Source organism: Dipteris shenzhenensis, chromosome 9 (genome assembly GCF_047967505.1).
Source record: "Dipteris shenzhenensis isolate YYH24624 ecotype China chromosome 9, Dip_SZ_1.0, whole genome shotgun sequence".
Classification (NCBI taxonomy): Eukaryota; Viridiplantae; Streptophyta; class Polypodiopsida; order Gleicheniales; family Dipteridaceae; genus Dipteris; species Dipteris shenzhenensis.
Window position 1 is genome coordinate 56,888,420 of NC_141604.1, and position 16,108 is coordinate 56,904,527.

At 46.5% G+C, this 16,108-nt stretch overlaps 1 protein-coding gene across 1 annotated transcript in view; it reads right to left on the reverse strand.

The window, feature by feature from the left end:
* Positions 1–246: 246 nt before the first annotated feature.
* LOC147898875 (cell division cycle protein 48-related / CDC48-like protein) overlaps positions 247–16,108 on the reverse strand; it is a 119,035-nt gene continuing 103,173 nt past the window's right edge. The window contains exon 11 of the mRNA XM_087378773.1: positions 247–1,077. Coding sequence (XP_087234899.1) covers positions 503–1,077 — 575 coding nt within the window. The 3' untranslated portion in view covers positions 247–502. The remainder of the gene's footprint in view (positions 1,078–16,108) is intronic.

Here is a 16,108-nt window from a genome sequence, read left to right on the forward strand (position 1 = left end):
AGGAGGTATAACTAAAGGAGAAACCATATTGGAAGCGCCTTGGAATTCATGTCACATAAAATATCTTGGAAGATAAGGACATGAAGACTAATCTAAGCTACTTCGGAAGTGCTGCTTTTCCCAAGCTTCAGGTCGGTTGTGTCAGTTGTGGAGATAGGCAGACAGAATACAAGCTATTCATAGCTTAATAACCATTGAAATATTAGGCGTTCATGTAGCAGACCTGCATCTGATAATAAAGCATCAGAATAAAAACTGCAAAACTGTGTTAAGGTTGCAATAAGCAACTATTACATGTGAATGTCAAACGAACACCAAGGCTTCCTTGCTTTAAAACAATGGGGGAATCCCACAGTGAGGTCAACCCCTCTCACCCTCTTGTGACATTGTAAGGTGACATGGAAAGCCAATTATAAATTATACGATCAGCATGCTATTTTTGCCTCGTCAGCTTTCAAAGGCTCAAAGATCACAGGGAATATTATAGGGTCAGTGCGCCAAGCTACCTCTCTGCATAACCATCAGGTTTAGCTCCAGTCTTTCTAGGCTTCATGTCTGTGATGAAGCCCTTTAAGAACTTCAAGACCCAGGGTCTGTCAATGGGTTTGTCTTGGCTTCGAATTATCTGGCAGATCCTTGCATGTACCATTTCAAGGTCTGATACTCCATAACCTCGTGTGTGCTTCACAAATCTTTTTTTAATCTTGGCAATACAATCTGCAGCCATATCTGTCTCTGAAGGATCTGAATTTATTACATCATGAATTTCATGGGCATGATCAAGAGAATCTTTACCAGCCGATTCAAGACCACAGGACACGAGAACATCATATGCAGTACCTCCATCGTTACCAGAAACATCAGCAATGCATGACTTCTTCTGTTCTTTTTCGGTTTCATTGATCAGCTGCACAGACAATTCTCCTTGCCCTTCTAATTCCTCCACTTCATGACCTTGAGGCATTCTGGGTGAGACCGGGGAGCTTGTCTCCTTTGCGATCAATGTGGTACTAGCATCAATTGACTTCAAAGAGGCTTCCACATGCATGTGCCCAGCACTTCCAGCCACTGCTTCACCTACGAGTGAAACAAAAGAAAGTTAAGTGGCCTGCTATACCTAACGGTTGCAACAAATACAATGAGGGTGTTCAGATAGAAGCAGATATAGCCCGGAATAAAACAATCAAGTGCTCATGTTCAATCCATAGTTTGTATCATAGTTAGGGGAAACAGAAACAGAAACGGGGACCGGGGAAAGGAATCATTTCGGGATTTTTGAGAGGACTGAAACGGGTAAATGCCATGTCAGCAAGGGCTTTTTAGGGTTTAGAAAAAGAGGCACCAATGACCAAACAGAATTCAGAAGTAGCACGCACATTTAAGATTACATTCGAAGATCAGAAGGTAATGGAGCTTGAGCCTTCGAGCAGAGGACTGAGCCTGAAGCAGATTGAAGTAAGCAAGGCTGGGTGAAGCTGGGCGACAAGTTGTGGGGGCAGAGGTAAGAGAGAGCCAAACTGCGTGGTCATTTTTCCACAGGAACAAACGTGTCCCCACAGAAACCATGCTTCTGTTTTGCTCCTGCTCCGAAAGGGCGTTTCATTTGAGATGTGCAAGCATCGGCTGCTGCTGCTGCTCCTCCCCGACTACCTTGCTGCCCCCTCTCAGCCTCCCTCCCGCCCCCTCTCTCCTCCCTCCTCTCAGCCCCCTCCCCGCCTCTCCTCTCCCTCCTCCCTCAGCCCCTCTCCCCCTCCCCCTACCCCCGCCTTTCAGCCCCTCTTCCCCTGCCCCCTACCGCCGCCATCCAGCTCCTCTCCCCCGCCCTCCTCTCCCGCTTCTCAGCCCCTACGCCGACCTCTACCCCCGCCCTCTCCCCCCTCTCCTCAGCCCCCCCTCCCCCGCTCTCTACCCCCGTCCCCCTCCCCTTGCCCCTGCAGCCCCCCTTCTCCTGCACCCCCCCCCCCTTCTCCCGCACCCCCCCCCCCCCCGCCCCCCTCACTTCTTCCCCCCCCTTCAGCTTGCCTCTCCCCTCCCCTCCACCCTGCATCCTCACCTTCCCTCTTCATCCCCTCCCCTCTACCTTCACCCTCAATTCGGACCCTCTTCACCCTCTTCCTAAGCAGCTTGTTAGTTAGACGGTGCCCAACAGTGTTCGAATCGGCCTTTCCACTGACAATGGCTACCTTCAGCAATCCTCGTCCGCTTCCACCGGCCGCAAAACCATCACATTCTCAAAAGACGAGTTGCAGCAGCTCAAAAAAGATACAAAGCAGGAGAGCTCGACATCGCTCTTTGCTCGCATCCATGGATCCGACCCTTCCAGATTACAGGCTAGGGATTGGATGCTCACCGCTCTACCTAGAGACTCGCAAGGCACCTCACAGATGTTCCTCTACTTGGCCGAGGTTTCTTTCAAGTTGTTTTTTGGTTCCCCGGATGCAGTAGGTATAGTGCTTTAGGCCAACCCTTTGCCACTGAGCTCCAAGAGGATCTTCTTGACACCTTTCTCATTGGGCTTTGACCCTGTGGAGGAGGGTGGCCGGACATTCTCACTCTTCCTTAGATTCCTCGGCCTCCCCCACGTGTACCATCGACTCTTATCTTCCATTGGAGCCGCTTTCGGGATGGTCACCGAGATCCCCCCCCCCCTTTCCTCAGATGCCTTCTTCGGCAACAAGGCAGTACCATGCGTTAGGGTCGTTGTCACTGACCCTAACCTTACGAATGACCACATCATGCACTAGCGTCCAGATGGCTCCTTCAGGTAGAGGATTGAGATCGCTGGGAGACAGGATCAGTGTAGGATTTGTAGAACCCCTGGGCACTTTGCCAGAGATTGTCCAAGAAAGAAAAAAGAAAAAGACCTAAAAGGTCCACAGGTGTTGCGTCTCCTAGCACCACCTCGGCTGGACCTACTTCACGTTCTACCTCACATCCTACCACTTCTCGCGCTGCTGGAACTTCCACCTCTCGCCCAGGACCATCGACTACAACCCCTCATCCTGGACCTTCGACAGCACACACAAGACCTTCAGCACGTCCTGTTCCAGTCATCCCCCGTTGGGGGTCAGTCAGAGTTGTTGAGCCAGCTCCACTTCTGGAAGCTACTGATGGCGCCATGGGCCCCCCCCTTACTGGTAGGAGATATACATGTTTTAGTTCCTTGTGCTGAGAACATAGAGGAATAGAGATCAACATTTCAAGAATTAAACTCCAATATAGAGTGAGTGATTAAGGTGCAGTGGTGTGTGTTTTGGAGGGAGAGAGCAGCCTCACCAAAGGCAAAGGGAGAGAAAGAAAGAAAGAAAGAGAGTTTATTAGCGTCCTCAGGGGGCCAAAAATGACCCATGGGACCCGTCTCGATACAATGTAAAAAGAGTCTCCTCAAGGAGAGAGGTCAGGAGTCTATGAGTTCCTGACGACAAGTAAAAAGACGAGTGACAAAAGATCCCAATGCTGCCGGAGAGGCAGTGGAGAGAACTGATGTCAACTTAGCGGAGTCCCCCAGTATCTGCTGGTAGTCCTCCCTGATATGTGTATATCGGGGGCACTGTAGAGCTACATGTGCCTCCGTCTCAACTGTCTGCATGTCACAAAGGGTACAGACTCTAGCATGTCTAGGCTGGTGTATCCAAGCTCCCTGCTCAATGGCAAATGTATGAGATCTGGTACGGAACCTGGCGATGTTTCTGCGATATAAAAGGGGGATAGGTGTGCTAATATAGGACTGAGCATGAGTCTCTATGGACATGTATGTAGACCAACATGTGGGATTTATGTTGTCTTGGTAATAATCCAGCTTTACCCTCTTTTCACTTGTCAACCAGTGATTCCGCAAAGTGCTCAGTAAAGATAGTTGAAACTCTTGCATGTTGACCTTTTCAGGCGGCATGATCAAATATGCTTCCACTTTCCATCTGCTGAACCATTTTCTTATGTCGGTTGCCCATCCTGTGCAGATGACCTTACTTTTGTAGTTCTTTTGAAGCTTTGTGCTGGCATTCCATGCTTTATGAGGCAGCCTATCAAGTTGCATTTGCTGCACCTCTATTAGGTATTGCAATGCATGAAATTCAATTGGTCTTCTTCCCGTTTCCAACAGAAGTATTGAGTATGGAGTAGTGGGTTTGACACCAAGGTGTCTCCTTAGGAAAGCTTTTTGCATTTTCTCAATATCATTCCATGTAGAGGCTGAAATGCTGCCTCCCCATACTTCCACTCCATATAATACTGTCTGCACTACATATCCATCAAACAATATATTTTGAATTTTCCAGTTCCTAGTGTCGGTGTGCTTGCAATCATTCTCAAGCTGGTAGTACTTCCCCCAACCAGTGTCCATCCTTCTATGTATACATTGCCACCATTTGTGATCTGCCAGGATATCAACCCCTAAGTATTTGAAGGTGCTGACATACTCAATGATCTGTCCATCAAAGGTGATCTCAGGGGGATGTTCTGGCTGATTGGTACAAACTGCCATCATCTTTGTTTTTCCGACATTTACTTGCAGCCCGCTTTCCCTACAACAAATCTTAAGCACTTGTAAAAGTTTGTGCATAGATTCCGGATCGTATGCAAAAAGAACGACATCATCTGCGTATAACAACAATAGCACTGTCCAAAGCCCCAATTGCGGTCCTTGCAACTCTTTCTCTACTACAAATTGATTGATGAGTTCCTCCAGCTGGTCAATGCATATTCCAAACAAGGTAGGCGATAGAGGGCAACCTTGCTTCACTCCCATATTGCTCTCAAATACATCAGACATACCTTGTGTTTGTTTGAGTCGGCATAATACCTTTTCATAGATGCGAGAGATGCCTACCCTTAAGGCCAAAGGGACTCCTATTTCTTGCATTCTCTTCCATAATCCTCCTCTTGGAACTGTGTCAAATGCTTTCTTGAAATCCACAAAACAACAAAATAGAGTGCGTCCTCTCAGTCTGCATTCATCCATGAGGACCCTTAAGGTAATAAGGTGGTCGGCTGTCCTATGCTACCTTGCGAAAGCCCGCCTGTCCGGTGGCTCTTTTCTGTGCCTCTTCTGCCCATGAGCTGATTTTCATTTCAAGCACTGTACTGAAGAGCTTGGCCAATGTAGAGCTGATCATTATAGTTCTGTAATTTGTGACTGAATTTTTGTCTCCACCTTTGTGTAAAGGCTGGACCCAATTTTCTTGCCATTCCTGAGGGAAACCATGGTGTAGAGCATGTGTTAGGATGTGTGAGAGCCATGTTCTTGCTCGGTCTCCTGTCCATTTCACAAATTCCGCCTGTATCTTCATGTGATCTGATGCTTTGCCATTAGCCATCTTCTTTAGTCCAACTTCAATGTCTTCGAAGGTGAAAGGACTAGTGCATGTGACCGATAGATCCTCCTTCCCCATTTCAGTAGCATGTGCATGATTGTACAACTTGGTAACATAATTAGGCATGGTTGCATCTGATATATCCCCTATGACCTGTTTCCGTCTGCCTTTCACTTGTTTCCAGCCCTTTCTTGGATTTTTGATGAAAGTGACCAAATCAGATTTCTCTCTTTCCAAAATATAATTTCTTTTCTTTTTCCTTGTGAGGGCATTGTATGTCTTCTCCGGTTGTTTATGCCTATCTGCATCCAGTATGTATTTCAGCTCTTGGCGTAGTTGTTTGCATTCCTCGTCATACCATTTCTTGTGTGGTAGGCCTTTGACCTGTTTCTTTTTTCTTGTAGTTGCTGCTCCAAATGTTTGTGTGGCTGAGGCAAGTATTGCTTCCTGCAAGGCTGTCCATGTGGGGTTGGTTATTGCTCTCAGCTTTGCATCCAAAGTGTCTGCATAAACTTGGTGTTTGTCTGGGTCTACTTTGAAACCTCCTGTATGTGCTGAGAATTTCTGCTCCCTATGTTCAAGGTGTATGTCAAGATCCATCCATATTGGGAGATGGTCCGGTTCCGGATATTTCATCCCTATGTTGAAGCTTTTGATAATGGGTATAGTATCCACATGTACCAAGGCATAATCTAGCACACTTTGTCCTCCGCTCGCTAAGAGACACGTCATCTTGTGGGTGTTAGGGAATAGTTGCATTCCATTCAAGACTGGCATGTGCAGCCCATTAATCATGCATCGAAGTGCTCTGCCTTGTGTGTTGATGGTGTCGTCCTCGGATCCTCTCTGCCACATGATGTCCGCTTCTGTGACTGCTTCTTTATCCATTTCATCATGCATAATGGGCTGAAACTGTAGTTGACCAATTCTTGCGTTAAGGTCTCCCATCACTATGACTTGGCCCTTTTCTCTGAGTTCAGCCACATCAAGACATAGTGCTTCAAAGGCAGCACTAGGGTCCACTCCGTGTCTACTGTAAAAGGGTGATGCATGGTGAGGTATGTAGCAACCTGCAAGAAAGACAGGGCATTTGCCAAGTTCTATTTTCAGCCACATGTATCTTTTGTATTTGTCCACTTTATGAAGGCTGACTTTTTCTGCCATGTGTTCCTGTATCATGCATGCAACACCTCCTTGCCCTCTTTTCCCCACTTGCCGTTGGTATATTGAGTGCACCACATATCCCGGTATCTCTTGGATCCTGCATGTTTCACTTTCCCAGGTTTCTCCTAAAAGGATGATGTCTGCATCGTGAATGAAGGCATTTATGCTTATCCCTTTATGCCAAGGGAAGCCCCTACAATTCCAAAACATGACTTGTAAGCATTTGTGTCCCATGGGTTGCGAGCCCCTATTTCACATTTTGATCCCCATCTTGTGTTTGGGGCAGCTTTCCTTGTCTCATTAGTCTTTCTGTGTATTGCTTTCTTCGCACTTCCTGCTGTTTTGGGGTGCAGTCTTCACTGACATAATTAGGTGTGCCTTTAAGATACACTTTACTGCTATCTAGGATAATCTCCCTTTTCTGTGGATCTGCTACAGTGCACACAATAGCCCTTTTATTGGGTTTGTCCTCTTGTGCTTTCCCTACACGATGGGCTGCATATACAGTCACTTCAGGCATCGCAAAGTGTTCTGAAAAAAATTCAGTCACCTCCTTGGCTAGAGCCAGAGGGGTTTCCTTATCCATCTCTAGTAGACCACGGATAACAATGTTTTGAGATCTCTTATCTCTTTCTCTCTATTCATGGGCATCTTCTTGGTTTGTGGTTGGTGGACGTGACAATGTTTGAGCTGGTTTTGATGGTTCTTCAACATGTGCTGCACTGGCATCTTTCTTAGACACTATTTCAGTCCATTTCTTCCCTTCTTGTACATTCTTTCCATGCCTTTCGACAGGCTTAGCTTGCATAAACTTTTGCATCTGTTGGCATCCATTGTTCACTGTGTTCTCTAAGGCATCCACTCTTTTTTGGAGTTGCATGACAGTTTTTTGGAGTTGGAAATTCTCAGCCTGTAGCTCGATTGAACATATTCATAAGCATATCTATTTTCTTGCTGTTCTTGGTGCCATACACTTTCCCAAAAGGAGTAGTCAGGCTTGGGTGTTTGTTCAACTTGAAAGGGGTCTGAAATGACCCCATGTTTCCTGGAAAAGAAGGCGGTCCACTTCCACCAATCTAGCAAGGAAGAATATGCACTCTGTTTCTTGGAAAGAAAGAAAGAGAGAGAGAGAGAGAGAGAGAGAGAGAGAGAGAGAGAGAGGGGAGGGGGGGGGGGGGGGGGGGGAGGGAGAGAGAGAGAGAGAGAGAGAGAGAGTAGGTACAAAGGGTGCAGCCCAGAGATAGAAGGGGTAGTAGAGCAACTGCAAGAGGTGTTGTCACTACTATAGCCAAAATGGAGGAAGAAATAGTGGACCAAAGCAAGATAGGCTAGATCAGGAAGGGGAAGAAGAGGGGTTAGAGTAGCATTGTAGGAGGTGATGCAGCTAAATTTTTGAAAAGTGGATGGAGAAAATAGCTGGACCAGAGGTTGCTCCTATCTCTTCAGATGCTCATGGGAAGAAGCTTTCTCCTAGGGAGCAAGCCTTTGCTGAAGCTCGTGCTATACTCAAGGCTAATGCTGCTATTCTGGCCGAGATCCATCAGCAACAGCAGCCCCCCTTTCCTCTTGTTCCTACCTTTTCACCTCTTGACAAAGGCAAGGGGATTATTGATTCACACCTATGCCAGCAACATCCTTTAGGAATTCTTTTGCAGTTCTGGCAAACATGGCATAGTTTGATTTAGAGGACTTTGTACCCTCTACCCTTGGGGAGCACTTCATTCAGAGCACCATGGATAGAGCTTCCCCCTCTACAGGTGTGGGAGTACTTTCCCCAGTTGACTTCCCTCCTCTCGATAGGAGGAACTTTTCCCAGGAGAGGGATATCTCTACTACCAGGTCGGGTAGAGTTTTTCATCCGAGCTCTTCCTCTCGTCGATGAGTATTGTCAGTTGGAATGTTTAGGGCCTCGGATGTTACGCTCTAGCCGAGGTAGCATGACCTCGGAAGAATCAGTCGACATTTCCCTTAAAGGATCTATCTCTGTAAAATATATGTTTGCGCTTCATGTAAATGATCGGGAGGGATTTAATGTCAAGGTCCTAGGTGAGGGCTGATAGCACCAGACTAGATAGATCTGAGACCAAGGGCCTAGTGCAAAGATTGTGCCTAGGGGCAAGGAATTAAATGCATCCCAAGAGAGGGGTGAAATGTTGCATTAGGAAGGCCCTATATGGATGACACGTGGCATCTAGATCTATCTAGGGATTTGGGGTTTGCTAAGGCTAGTGAGAGAAGAGAAGGAAGGATTTTACGTGATTTTGAATTGAGATCTCTGTCTCTCGCTTGGAAGTCTTGGCAGAATAGGCTGGGAGGAGAAACATGGTGCTACTCCCGTGATCTGCAGTAGAGCCTAGTATAGAGAAGTCAGGTGACAATTGGTATCAGAGCGCACGTTGACGAACTTGAAGGCTGGCTGGCCGACGAGCAGTAACGGCGCATGCAAGAGCTCACAAGCTGGATGTTTGGCATCGCGGGAGCTATGTGATTGGCCCAAGGATCAGCCTTGGCCCGTCGCGTGGGCAGGGATTCATCTGAAGGTCGCGTGAGCTCGTGAAGGACCTGGTATGCACGTCGTCCGGGGGCTTGGCCAGAACTGTCGATGCACAGGTTGGTGGCTTGGAAGAGCGTAGCGGGAGCGTCCACGATGAAAAGACTATGAAGGTGGAGCGCTGGTGACGGATCAACCGAGGGTGACGACGAGGTCCGTGAGGAGCGGCGCTCACGTGGACGGTCCTGAACGGACTGATGCAGTGATTCGACGAAGATAGCTCATGGGGTGAAGCTGGTTCTCCGCTCGTGGATTCGAGGGACGGGGTTAGCTGGTAGATTGGTGCAGAACGACGGAGAGTAGATCGTTAGCACAAGTGATTAGTCCGTGGGCTGGGAGAGCAGGGTTCCCGTAACCCTGACGGAACAGGGACCTCTGGAAGGCACGGCGCCGATCAGTTAACTCAGAGATTGCAAAGGCTTTGGCAGAAACGTATCATTCACGACCAGGAAGTTACGAGGAGGCTACAGGCTTCAGAATACCTGCATACGTGAAAATCCAGTTGATCAACCCGTGTAGCGGAAGCAATCGACCAGGGAGCTCTCTTTGACCTCCGTCAATTCTGTGTATTTTTTTCCTGATTTAGTTTGCTGATGCTCCGCTTGCGTGAAGAGGGTTCTGTTAATAATTAGTCCGCGTGAAGGTTTGATGCTGTAGCAGGGACAGATTATGCTTGAGACTATGCCTGTGTATTTTAGTCTGAGTTGACTTGCAGGAATTTCCCTAGTATAGGGAAAGCAGGATTTGGGATATATGCATGTATCAAATGCCTAGTTAGTGTGAATCTGGGATTGCAAGTATTCCCTAGTATAGGGAATTATGTTCAGAGTGTTAGTACACTGAATTGTGTCAGCCTTTGATTACAGTGTTCTAAGGGTGTTTTTGAAAAAAAAAAAAAAAAAAAAACCACACACAAGCCCCAAAACAAAACACCTACTAAACTAAATGGAAGCAGAAGAAGGGGCTTCCAAGAGGGACCCTGGTGAATCAGGAGTCCGGCCGACCCAGCAGGGATCGCGCCCAGTAGCTCATACTTTATCTGGCAGGATTGCATTGTTGGAGGATGCCTTGCAACAGTTGTTAGCGCAGCAATTACAAGCCAATGCAGGGCAGTTCGAGCTTAGGAGAGTGATACATAGTATGCCTGCCAGACCTTCTCGAGAGGAGAAGGGAAAGGCTCCAATGGAACCGGAGTCTAGCGTTCATACGGTCGAGCCTAGGAAGGCTAAAGTGCCGAATATTGCAAATTACAGACCGGAGAAGTATTCTGGTCGGATGAACGACCGTAGCTCCGATGTCATTGAGACCTGGTTACACAAATGGGACGAGGCGTTCGCCATTTGTGAGATCAGAAATGACATCAAAAAGATCCGCGAGGCCACCCATATGTTTAGTGAGGCTGCGGATCGGTGGTGGATTAAACAACAAAAAGATGGCATAGCATCCACTACCTGGGAGGGGTTTAAAAGAGAGTTCAAGAAACACTTCTTACCTCCTGACGAAGCATCCCGAGCTTGGGATCAATATAGGAACCTTCGTCAAAGAAATTTATCAGTGGCAGAATACACTGATAAGTTTCGAGAGAGTGTAATGAAGGTTGACGAACCCCTGCCTCAATCAATCCAAGTGAAAGATTTCATATTTGGATTGAATGATCGAATAAAAATGGAAGTTCGGGCTAAGTACGCGAACACGCTAAATGATGCAATAGCTATAGCCCTGAACTACGAGGATGCCAAGGGCAGCAAGCCAAGTGGGTTTGCACAGGTCGGAACCCAGTATGGGTATCCGAAGAAGTCTGGGTTTAAGAAGAAGTGGGCTAGTAGAGGGAGTGGTTCGCAGCCGAGTGGTCAAGCCAAGCAGGCGAGACCGGCTGAAACTCCTAAGCCAAGTACCACCATTGGAGTGAAAAGGAAAGTAACTCCAATGGCAGCCCGGGCTTGGTCTAAATCTCCCTTGAACCCAGAACAGCGGGAAAAAGCGAGGAGAGAAGGCTTATGCTTTGATTGCCTTGAACCTCATCAGTGGAGAGATTGTCCACGTAATAAAGATCGTCGGATGGCTGAGATGGTGATCTCAGAGTGCGACGTGGAGATGCAGGGAAGTCCCAGAGCGGAAGAGATGCAGATTCAGCTAGCGGGATCTTCTCAGAGGTTAGTACCTTGTTTGTTCTGTGTGTCTGTTACTAAGTTAGTGACGAGTGCACCTGATAACATCCTATCTAAGCCCGCAGCGACGGGGTACACAGCCTTCAATGATACGGAGTTAATCAAAATGAAAGGGCAAGTGGCCAGTCATGATGTCATTGTGTTGTTTGACTCGGCGTCAACTCACAATGTGATTAACTCCAAGCTCGTGAAGAGGCTGAAATTGAAAACAAGTCCATCTAACTATGCGTATACAGTAAAGATGGCAGATGGAAGTTCAACGGAAGTATGGGACCAAAGGGTTACCCAGTTGGAGCTTCGGATTCAGGACTATGCTGAGAAGCTTGATTTTGAAATAACCAAGCTTGCTCATGCGGATATAGCCCTGGGAATGGCGTGGCATTCTAGGAAGAATCCAGCCATTGATTGGAAAAAGCACGTATATCAATTCAAGATGAATGATGTGCTTTATGTCTTGCGAGGTGAAAAAGATATACCTCAGGGACCGTTGGTTTCCGTGATGGAAATCAGAAAGGCTCAAGTAGAGTTTTTATACCTTTGCACAGCATCGGTAGAGTCGGTGGATGAGTCTTCGGCTAGCACTGATGTTACGCAAAGTGGTGAGATGGCCAAGCTGGCTAATCTTATAACAGAGGAGTTCTCTGAATGTTTTAGGGATGAACTACCTTATGGGTTACCTCCAGAGCGGAAAGTTCAGCATAAGATTGAGCTGATCCCGAGGGCAGAACCTGTAAATAGACCTCCCTATAGAATGAGTTTTACTGAAGAAGCGGAGGTGCGTAGGCAACTGGAAGAATACCTCAAGTTGGGGCAGATTCAACCAAGTTTCTCACCTTTTGCTTCACCAGTGATATTAAAGAGGAAAAAGGATGATACGTTTCGCCTCTGTATAGATTACAGAGCATTAAATAATATCACTGTTAAACACACGTATCCGATGGCTCGGATTGATGATTTGCTAGATGCATTACATGGAGCCGTGATTTTCAGCAAGATAGATCTTAAGTGCGGCTATCATCAGATCCGGATTAGAGCCGAGGATGTGCATAAAACCGCTTTCAGGAGCAGGTTTGGTCATTATGAGTTTTTGGTAATGCCCTTCGGACTTACCAATGCTCCAACGACCTTCGTCATGCTTATGAATGATTTACTACGTCCGTATATCGAAAAGTTCGTAGTACATTTTATTGACGATATCCTAATATTCAGTAAAAGTGTTACTGAGCATCATGAACACTTAAGGATAGTGTTCAGTACTTTGAGGAAAGCCAGTCTTTACGTGAATAAAAAGAAAACTATACTGTGTATGGTTAGGCATCAATTGGGAATGACAGTAATAGTAGAATAGTAGTAATCCAATAATAATAATAAGAATCCGAGTTTTTATATCTCTCATAATCCGATAGTGATAAGGACAATACACGACATTTCAGTTAATTTGAGAGAAATTGTACCTCATTGTGTTCTTTTCTTCAGTATGATACTCTGCCTCAAGTGACCGGCGTACTTAACGACTCGTGCCACTTCGCGAAGAAAGAATGGGAAAGATGGGTACCCACAGGGGGTAGAAATGGATCCGAAGAAGGTGGCTGCGATACTAACTTGGCCAATCCCTCAGAGTCTGACCGCGTTGCGATCATTCTTGGGATTTGTCCAGTTTTATAGAAGGCATATCAAAGGATATTCCGGAATAGTATCGCCATTGACTGATCTGACCTCAGATAAAGTACCTTTTGTTTGGGGACAGAATCAACAGGAGAGTTTTAACACCATAAAACAAGCTGTGGTCACAGGACCGGTGTTAAAAATAGTTGATCCCCAGAAACCGTTGTTCCTAGAAACCGATGCAAGTGGCATTGCGGTAGGAGCAGTCCTCCTTCAAGAGGGGAGGCCAGTAGCCTTTGAAAGCAAGAAGCTTTCTCCCTCTCAAAGGAATTGGCCAACTCATGAATTGGAGTTGTATGCAGTTATCCATGCTTTGAAAACATGGAGGCATTATTTGTATGGTTCAGAGTTTTATGTGGATGTGGATCATGATACTCTGAAACATTTCAGTAAACAGACTGACTTGAGGGGCCGCCAAGCTAGGTGGGCAGAGCTCATGCAGGAGTTTAATCTAACGATTCGGTACCGAAGAGGAAAAGACAATAAGGTAGCTGATGCGTTGTCTCGCATTATGCACAACCTGAGTTTCACGGTATTAGAGAGTGCTCTAATGACCGAGATCAGAGAAACTCAAAAGGTGGACGAGTTTGTCCAGAGCTTATGGCCTAAGGCTCATGTGTTAAAACCCGGGGAAAGTGAAAAGGATGACCTGGCATCCAGAAAAGGCCAAACTTATGCAAGATATACCATAAGGGATGGTATGCTAGTTAGAAATGGCAAGGTTGTAGTACCTGGTCAGAATGATCTCAGGCAGAGAGTCATTCGACAATGCCATGATAGCCCGTGTGCGGGACATCCAGGAGTCGAGAAGACCTATGATCTCGTGAAGCGAGATTTCTTTTGGCCAAAGATGAAAAAGCATATTCATGAATATGTGACACGGTGTTTCTCGTGTCAGGTAAGTAAGGCCGAGCGGGTGAAGCCACCCGGACTTTTACAGCCCTTGGAAATACCACTAAGTAAGTAGGAGAGCATTTCCATGGATTTTATTGTAGGGCTACCTGCAACACAAGGAGGATATAATTCTATCCTTGTGGTGGTTGATCGTCTAACCAAGATGGCTCACTTCATTCCGACTAGAGAGTCTGTTAGTGCCCCGCAAGTAGCGGATTTGTTCATTAGACATATATTTCGTCTGCATGGATTGCCTAAATCCATAGTGTCAGACAGAGATGTCAGGTTTACCGGTCACTTTTGGACAGCGGTATTTGAGACACTAAGGACTGAGTTGGGAATGAGTAGTGGGGATCATCCTGAGACGGATGGTCAGACGGAGAGAGTCAACCAAACTTTAGAGGATATGCTGAGAGCATATGTGTCATTGAGGCAACATACATGGGACAAGTGGTTGCCATTGTTGGAGTTTGCCTACAATGATAGGAAACATTCATCTACTGGGTTCAGTCCGTTTGAGCTGAACTATGGTTATAGACCAGTCAATCCGACTATAGTTGGAGTACCTCAAAAAGTGCCTAGTGCCGCGAACTTTGTAGTTCAGATGTGGGAGATGCTAGCACTTGCGAGAGCTAATATCCGTCAGGCTATGGATTAGAGCCAAGGTGTATGCGGATGAAAATCGGTCTATAAGAGTATTTGAAGAAGGAGAAAAAGTTTTTCTCAGAATACCTTCGCACTCGAAGTCGTTGACTTCAGGAGAGTGTGCTAAGTTATCACCTCGATACTGTGGGCCGTGGTTAATTCTAAAGAGAATAGGCAGTGTAGCCTATAAATTAGAATTGCCACAGGGGTGTAAGGTGCACCCGGTTTTTCATGTTTCACGTTTAAAGAAATTTTTACATACTGGTGACTCACTAATCGAAGGTGTGGTTTTGTTTCAGGAGATAGAGGATATTGCAAGGCGCAAACCAACAAGAATCCTGGACCGAGGAACAATGCAAATACGAAATCGGAAGATACCCACGGTGTTGGTTGCATGGCATGGTCAGCCTCTATCCGAAGCTACCTGGGAATCCGTATATCGGTTGCGGAGAGTGTTCCCAGACTTTATCATCGAGGACGCTGATGTCTGAAGAGGGAAGGAATGTTACGCTCTAGCCGAGGTAGCATGACCTCGGAAGAATCAGTCGACATTTCCCTTAAAGGATCTATCTCTGTAAAATATATGTTTGCGCTTCATGTAAATGATCGGGAGGGATTTAATGTCAAGGTCCTAGGTGAGGGCTGATAGCACCAGACTAGATAGATCTGAGACCAAGGGCCTAGTGCAAAGATTGCGCCTAGGGGCAAGGAATTAAATGCATCCCAAGAGAGGGGTGAAATGTTGCATTAGGAAGGCCCCATATGGATGACATGTGGCATCTAGATCTATCTAGGGATTTGGGGTTTGCTAAGGCTAGTGAGAGAAGAGAAGGAAGGATTTTACGTGATTTTGAATTGAGATCTCTGTCTCTCGCTTGGAAGTCTTGGCAGAATAGGCTGGGAGGAGAAACATGGTGCTACTCCCGTGATCTGCAGTAGAGCCTAGTATAGAGAAGTCAGGTGACATTGGAGGTGTACCTCACAGCCCCCATAGGCAGCTGATTCGTAACCAACTTCATCCAGGTGTTACTGGGGACTCCATTAATGTCCTCATGATTCAGAAACACAAATTGGATGTCAGGGGTTGTGCCAAGTCGAGTAAGCTTCTTTCAGGGTATACTTTTTGGTCACCCGCCTTGGGCACCAGGGGAGGTACTTGTATTTCTGTTTCTTCTTCTATGCTACCCTTGGTGATTGGACATGGGATCATAGTTTCCTCTAGAGCTCAGTGGATCATTCTTTTGATTCGTGGATGTAAGATTAATTTATTAAACCTTTATGCTCCCAATTCAAGAGGGTACCGTGTCCTTTTCTAGAAGGAGCTGCTTTCTTGGTCATGCATTGCACAGTCTTGGATCATTGGGGGTAATTTCAACATGGTTGAAATGCCCAAAGACAAAAGAGGTGGTAGGGAAGGTGGCTTACACTCCCTAGAGAAAGCAACCTGGGATGCCTTCATTTTTCAGTACAGTGGCAGAGATGCTTGGCATGATGATGCTTTTCACACTCAGTCGCATTCACTCCTGTTTTCTTGGTCGAACAGGAGGGTGCAGATGCCTATCCATGCACGGATTGACAGATTTTATGTGGATGCCTGGGCTCTAAATAGAGATGGGACAGTATGCATAGCATCTCGGGTATCTACTTCGGATCATTTTCCAATTGTTCGGTAAGTTTCAGATTCTCAGGTGAGGAGTCGCTCTGCCAAT